Consider the following 7,480-nt stretch of genomic DNA (forward strand, 5'->3'; position numbering starts at 1 on the left):
ACTGCGCGGGAGGGCGGCGTGGAGCGGTCAGCGAGGGTGCGGGTGCAGCCTGGCGAGAGGGGATCCCGCGGGGCTTTTGGTGCCGGGGGGAGGGAGGCGGTTGGGACTGACCGAGCGCTGTCGCCCCCCGCAGCGGAGCAGCAGTCGCGATGTCCGGCTTCGACGACCCCGGCATTTACTACAGTGACAGTTTTGGGGGCGATGCGTCCGTGGACGAGGGGCAGGTTCGGAAGTCGCAGCTGCAAAAGCGGTTCAAGGAGTTCCTGCGGCAGTACCGAGTAGGCACGGATCGGACAGGCTTCACTTTCAAATACAGGTGCTGTTGTAGCCCCTTTCCTCCTTCTGAGCCTTCCACACCCTTCTTTGCGTGTCCACTTTGTTCTTACTCACTGCAGGAGGGAGAGGTTATCCCCAGATACTCGATAGCACATGACAGTTTGTCTCTTCTCGTAGGTCTTAAAGTGCTCTTTGTTGGTATAAGAGATGTTGTTTGCATTTAACCTGATAGGAAAGCGGAGGGCTGGAGTTCTCACATATTTTTAAGGCAGCCAGCCAGTGGCAGAGGTAGCAATAGAGGGATCCACACTGTCAGGCTTGCACTTAGTTCTGAAACCCAAGGTTTGTGCTTCCTGGTCTGGAATTTTATCTGTGCCCATTAAAATCAGTGCAGCACTGTCTGCATATGCCTTTCAAATCTATGAAGTTCTCTTGGCCATCCCTTTGCCTATGCAGTTTAGAGACACAACTGTGAGAGAACATGGGGATGTATCATAAGCAAGGGATAGAACAATCTTTCACTCTTCACCTCTGAGTTTCATGGACCCTGCTCTGCTATTACTTTCTTTGTTTTAGATCACATCTTATGTGTAATGGTTATTATCCTATATAGAAGTGTTCTAAGTGTGTATCTCGTCATGTAACTCTAGTAAATAGTTTACATTGTCACTGCAAGCACTGGCATCCCTGGTCTGATACCACATTTCTAAATGGATTTGGGTGAAAGATTTGCCTAGGTCTTCCTGCACTTCTCTTGGCACTGTCCTGATTTTCTGTATTTGCTTTCCAAATCAAAGGTTCCTTGTGCAACCTGCCTTCTCTGGTCCCTGCTTGTTATAAGATCACTATGGGTGACTAGTGCTTTCTACCCTGAAATCTTCACTACTTCCTGCCTCCTCCCTCACTGGAGATATTCAAGAACTGTCTGGACACAGTCCTGAGTCATGTGCTCTAGGGTCGCCTTGCTTGAGCAGGGAGTTTGGACCACATGATCCATTGTGGTCCCTTCCTACCTAACTGATTCTGTGATTCCAGGGATGAGCTCAAACGACACTATAACCTGGGTCAGTACTGGGTGCAGGTGGAGATGGAAGACTTAGCCAGCTTTGATGAAGATCTGGCTGACTATCTCTACAAGCAACCAGCAGAGCACCTGCAGCTGGTAAGGATGGAGGAGGTCGGCAGCCTGGTGTACTGACACTCACATTGTGAGAGCAGCCCTGACATTATGCTGTAATGTACCCATTAATAGCCTAGTTGTTCCCTTTCTAGCTGGAAGAAGCAGCAAAAGAAGTTGCAGATGAGGTCACTCGTCCTCGTCCTTCAGGGGAGGAGACTCCCCAGGACATCCAGGTGATGCTGAGATCAGATGCCAATGCAGCCAGCATCCGCAGCCTGAAGGTGAGGGGAATCACCTGCCATGCAGAGCAGGCAGGGCTTGCATCCTTGTGGGTGTGAGGGAAGGGAAGCTTTTAGGACTTGATCCCATAGTTCAGGGCAGGGGTTGCACACTAATTTGCAAGCAGTAATATTCTGCAACTTAAATCTGACTGTAAATGATTGGTTTTGCTGGTTCCTGCTGCAGGGACATTATTGCTACTAGTGATGTTCTGCACAGAGTGTTTTGTCCTTTGCTCTTACGCACTGAAATTAGCATGGCTTAAGTCATGCCACATTACTGCTGAAGAGTGAAGAAGTGACATCATGCAGGCTTTTTAGTTGTGGTTCCTTAGCCCCATGAATATGGAAAGTGTAGCTAAGAAAGAACTGTGTTTCTTTAACTTCTTAAGTTTCCCACCTGTTCTCCATTGAGGCTTTATCACCTTCCCCTCACCTTTTCCCTTTCAGTCTGACCAGATGTCCCACCTTGTGAAGATCCCTGGGATCGTAATTGCAGCAACCCCTGTGAGAGCCAAAGCCACCAGAATCACCATCCAGTGCCGTAGCTGCCGCAACACCATCAGCAACATTGCAGTGCGCCCAGGCCTGGAGGGTTATGCTCTCCCCAGGAAATGCAACACGTAAGGATTGACAAGGGGATGCATCCCCTCCTCCTGCTCCTGCAATGTCCCATGTGCTGCAGAGTCAGCTCTGCATTGCACCAGGCAGAAACATCTGCACTTCTCTCTGCCTCCGCTCTTCATGCTGCCCCCTGTGCCTGCATGCAGTTGTGGCTGGCAAGTTCTAGCTCTGCCTCTCTGTGGTCATGCTGATTGTGATGCTGCCATGCAGTGTTGAGTGACTCTGTCCAGGGAATTCTTTTTATCTGTAGAGTGTTTTGCCTGTTGTACCCAAAGGCTCAGTCATGCCTCCATCTCTCCCATAATGCTGTGTTAAGTTGCTGTCCTAACTTCTTATTAAGTTAATAGCTTTTGCAAACAAATTTCTTCCTTCCACATTCTCCTTCCTGAGGGGCCTTTTTATCCTACTTTACAGCTCTTGGTGCCCATTAGAATCATGAGCATTAGGCTGCCACTGTGCTGTAGCTCTTGAGCCAACTGATCCTGGTGGTTGTGTCTTTGAGCTCATACCTGCCAGTATTTATTTTCTGGACCTTAACTCTTATGCAGCTTGAAAGGTGTTTTGGTCTAGGGATTGTCTTTGTGTATGGTCTGTATATCACCTCGCTCCCAATCCTTGACTGCATGAATTCATCTGCCCTGTGCTGTCATGTTACCCTCCTGGAAAGCCCTGTGTGGAGTCAGGCATTGATAGTGCCATTCTAAGATAGCAGCAGGATGTGGAGGTGCTCTTTGTCTTGGAGAGCTTGTAGTCTAGCAAGGCAGATATGTCTCAAGGGACTTGGAGGTGGATGTCAGCCTTGTCACATTGCTAATTGCTTTCTCACCAGAAACCACTTAACATTTGCTTCATGCATGAGGTTGTGAAGAAAAACACTCTGCCATGTCACTGAGTCTACACCTTCTGTGTAATTAATGAATTACCTTCCTCTGCTTCAGGCTAGCAGGGGGAGGCAGGGAGAGTGCTCAGACAAGTACCACCCTGCCGTTGGCTTGTTCCCATGGACAGTTTAGGCAGCTTTTGCAAACAAGACAGAGGGTTTGGTGAACTTTTGGTTTGGCCCTGTGTGTCTGCCCTTACCTGCTGGTGTGGCACTGCTTGGAGGGGCAGCTGCTCTGGGCTGTGTCACTGCTGTCCCCTCCACAGGTGAGCTTCAACAGGTGGCTCTTGTGTACTAACAGCCTTCACTGGTTGATCTCTCCTCACAGAGAACAAGCTGGCCGCCCAAGGTGCCCTCTGGACCCCTATTTCATCATGCCAGATAAGTGCAAGTGTGTGGACTTCCAGGTCCTGAAACTCCAGGAGTCCCCAGATGCTGTGCCACATGGGGAGATGCCCCGGCATCTGCAGCTCTACTGTGACAGGTACCAGCATGGTCTCTGCACCCTGTCCCTGCTGGATGTTGCTGGTGGCAGTCCTTTCCCCTACTACCATCCTCTGCTTTTCCCTTTCTTCTCTTAGGTACTTGTGTGACAAAGTTGTCCCAGGGAACAGAGTCACTATCATGGGCATCTACTCCATTAAGAAATCTGCCCAGACCAAGAACAAAAGGCGTGACAACGTGGGGGTGGGCATTCGAAGCGCTTACATCCGCGTGGTGGGCATCCAGGTGGACGTGGAGGGCTCAGGTGAGGGCTGCTTTTGGTGTGCATTTGGTCTGTGTTGGTAGCCTGGTGTTGAGAGACACTTCCCCCCCCTTTCCTGGACAAGGTGGTCCTTCTGAAAGGACTGTATGAAATCACAGCCTAGGTGCTTCTCTGCTGCTTGCATAGCAGAAGGATCAAGCCATTCCAGGGGTCTGACTTGCTCTGGATGCTCTATAGTCATGTCCTGTAGATCTTCTTGTCAGTGGTTTTAAATGAGGAGGCTTCAGCCTGAGTCCTCCAGGGTATTTAAGTGCTTTTATCTTATTGATCTTAGTGGGAATCTGCTAAGCCATCCCCAAGGATCCAGGCTGAAGTCAATGGTTAAAATCGAGCTATGTGTTTAAAACATGGTCCTGACTGTAATTCTCCTTCTGGTTCCTTGCTGAGCTGCTTTCCCCCAGATCCTTGCTTTTCCTCAGCAGCCTCTAAGGTCACAGTCTGCCTTGTTGGGTTAGCAGATGCCTGCCCTATCCTCACTTCTCACATGGTGACACTTGGCATGATCTTCAAGAAAGGATTTTGGTGGTCAGGGGTGTCAGGGGAGTGGTGTCATTTGTTCACTGTTGCATCATTCTCCTCATCCCTGTGTAGGACATAGCTTTGCTGGCTCAGTGACCCCTCAAGAGGAGGAGGAACTTCGTCGCCTTGCTGCCATGCCCAACATATACGAGACCATTGCCAAGAGCATTGCACCATCCATCTATGGCAGCACTGACATCAAGAAGGCCATTGCCTGTCTCTTGTTTGGAGGCTCTCGCAAGAGGTGGGGAAAAGTTAGCCTGGTGGAGAGAGAGTACTGGGAGGGGTGTCACTGATGGCACAAAGCCCTTGTACAGTCTTCTGGTGGTGCTGTCAGCCACCTTCCACTTGTCAGCAATGTTTGGTTATGGAAACAAAACTTACTATCTCTCCTCCCTCTCTTCCCGCCCTGTTGCTCCAGGCTCCCAGATGGGTTGACCCGCAGAGGAGACATCAACTTGCTGATGCTGGGTGACCCTGGCACAGCAAAATCCCAACTGCTGAAGTTTGTTGAGAAGTGTTCACCCATTGGGGTAGGTGGTTTGAAGTACCCACTTTGTAGTGTGCCTCTTCTCTTCCTTCTGTTCCTTGTGTAGCACCAAAGACCAGACTTTGGTCACAGCAGACACCTGCCTGTGCATCCACAGGTAGACTTGCTGATAGAGGTGTGAGCTGACACTTCTGGTGCTAGCCTGAAAGGGACAGGGGATGAGGGAGGGAAGGGGAAGCAGGTATTGCCTTTCATCATGCTAAGAGCCAGGCTGTTTGGAGATGTCCAAGGATGTGACTGGTTCTGTTTATTGTTGAGACTTGACAGGTGGGGGGACTGGCTGGTCAGGACAAATTGAAATGCCTGCATCTCGGGCACAGACCTCCAGCCTGAGCCCAGGCATGAAATGATATTTTCAGCTGTGGTTTTTTGCAATCTCTATTAAACTCAGGCTCTGACTGCATTGTTCCCTCTGGGGGAAAACAAAACTAATGCAGCCGCCCACCAAACAATGAATCACTCCCTGTTCTCTACTTAATTCCTCTATTTATGTGTCCTCACACCCTGCAGCATGTCACAGCTGCTTTAGTCCAAGGCTTGGGATGAGGCTATAGTCTTGCTCTTTACCCAGCACATCTGCTTTTCACATGTGCTGAGGGCTTTTCCTGGAGGTTCTTGTATTTCCTCCAGCAGCTCTGCATTTTGTGGTGCCAGGGCTGCTTTATCTTTCAGCTGGAGCACTGGGCTCCTGGGTGCTGCAGCAACTGATGTGCTGTCCCTTTCCTTGTTCTCCATACCACCAGGTTTACACCTCAGGAAAAGGCAGTAGTGCTGCTGGCTTGACGGCCTCAGTGATCCGCGACCCTTCCTCCAGGAGTTTCTTCATGGAGGGAGGAGCCATGGTGTTGGCAGATGGGGGAGTGGTGTGCATCGATGAGTTTGACAAGGTACCTGTGGGGCTGCCTCCGTGGGAGTGGGAGAGAGAGCCCTTGGGATGCCAGCTACTCCCAGGAGAGCCTAGAGCTGCAGGAGAAAGGGCAACTCCCCTGAGAGTGCCTCCCTTGCTTTCAGGGAAAGTCAGGGGGAATGGGGCCGCAGGAGAACGCGGTTACACCCTGCACTCTTGGGCAGAGGGTCTCACAGAGCTTTACCTCGGGGGTCACATCAGTGGGTGTGTAGCTGTGGTCTGGCAGAGGTGACTGGTGGTGACTTTTTTTCCTCCTTGCCTGATTTCTCCCACCTTGGATGAGCAGATGCGAGAGGATGACCGTGTGGCCATCCACGAGGCGATGGAACAGCAGACCATTTCCATTGCAAAGGTGAGCTGGGAGTGTATGTTACCCCAGGGTGGGAGCCTGAGAGCACAGCAACCAGTGGTGTGCATCTTTTGCCCATTTTAGAGTCCGGGCAGTGTTTTTGATGTTCGGTGATTTCTCTCATCTGAAACCAGCCCTGGCTGTAGGCATTGGGTTGTCTTCTCCTGGGCAGCCTGAACTTTTGCAGGACTGAAACAAGCTCCCTTTGCTCTACCTGTCCTCTGCTCCTCTAGATTTATTAGGACTGCTGATGTCCCTCTGTCACTGCCTGATGTCACTTCTTTTTCTTCCTTCCCACTGCTCTTCACCCCTCAGAAGATCTACAGAAACTGCTTGACATCCTGATGCCAGGTCCACTCTCAAATTAGAGTTTCTCTTCATTTCCACTGTTCAGCCTTCTTCTGTAGCACCTCTGCTCCCTTCTGGTTGCTTTGGCTCACCACTTAGATGTTTAGACCCTGGAAAGAGCACCCACTATGGCATTTTCTTGCTGTTTGCTGTCACACTGCTACCTGCAAACCTTTGTTTTGTGCCAGAGCTGCCCAGGAGGACTCGGCCCTGGCTGCCTTGTTTCTGGCTGAGATCACAAAATTGGAGTGGGGTCTTGTGTGTCTTTGCCTTTGACATGAGGTTTTAAATTAAGTTATTCAGTACTTAAGTCTCAGCTGAAGCCAGTTCTCCTCCAGAAGGACATGTGGGTCCACATAGCTCCTGTGCTGACCGCTCTCGAACATGGAACCATTACAGAGCAATTGGGTGCTACTTAAGGGGGTTTGTTTAAATGCAAGTGATTGAGGATGAGTCCTTGCAAACTGCTTTGGACCTTTTACTGGGAGTTAATGGTCTTCTAGCCCTGCTGTGATGAGGAAGTAGTCTTGATACCATCTGTTTCACCTTCCCCCTACAGGCAGGAATCACAACCACACTCAACTCTCGCTGCTCAGTGCTGGCAGCTGCCAACTCTGTCTTTGGGCGCTGGGATGAGACTAAGGGCGAAGAGAACATTGATTTTATGCCCACCATCCTGTCTCGATTTGACATGATCTTCATCGTTAAGGATGAGCACAATGAGGAGCGAGACATGGTGGGTTGAGGCATGTGTATGCAGCTGGGACTTGTGGTGCCCCATTTTTGGGGAGGAGAAGGTGGGAGGGTTCCTGCTGCCTGTCTGACTTCTGCTTTCCTAGACCCTGGCCAAGCATGTGATGTCC

The 7,480-nt window shown here is 50.4% G+C and overlaps 1 protein-coding gene across 1 annotated transcript in view; it reads left to right on the top strand.

The window, feature by feature from the left end:
- Window positions 1-149: 149 nt before the first annotated feature.
- The window catches only part of MCM5 (minichromosome maintenance complex component 5), a gene marked incomplete at its 3' end in the record, with an annotated part of 7,894 nt that continues 563 nt past the window's right edge, over window positions 150-7,480 (top strand). The window contains exons 1-12 of the mRNA XM_009081379.1: window positions 150-316; window positions 1,312-1,438; window positions 1,549-1,677; window positions 2,125-2,297; window positions 3,507-3,662; window positions 3,760-3,926; window positions 4,536-4,707; window positions 4,885-4,996; window positions 5,757-5,900; window positions 6,207-6,272; window positions 7,177-7,353; window positions 7,457-7,480. The exon at window positions 7,457-7,480 is cut by the window's right edge and continues 83 nt beyond it. Coding sequence (XP_009079627.1) covers window positions 150-316; window positions 1,312-1,438; window positions 1,549-1,677; window positions 2,125-2,297; window positions 3,507-3,662; window positions 3,760-3,926; window positions 4,536-4,707; window positions 4,885-4,996; window positions 5,757-5,900; window positions 6,207-6,272; window positions 7,177-7,353; window positions 7,457-7,480 — 1,614 coding nt within the window. The remainder of the gene's footprint in view (window positions 317-1,311; window positions 1,439-1,548; window positions 1,678-2,124; window positions 2,298-3,506; window positions 3,663-3,759; window positions 3,927-4,535; window positions 4,708-4,884; window positions 4,997-5,756; window positions 5,901-6,206; window positions 6,273-7,176; window positions 7,354-7,456) is intronic.

The sequence above is a fragment of the Acanthisitta chloris genome, unplaced genomic scaffold (genome assembly GCF_000695815.1).
Source record: "Acanthisitta chloris isolate BGI_N310 unplaced genomic scaffold, ASM69581v1 scaffold41398, whole genome shotgun sequence".
Lineage (NCBI taxonomy): Eukaryota > Metazoa > Chordata > Aves > Passeriformes > Acanthisittidae > Acanthisitta > Acanthisitta chloris.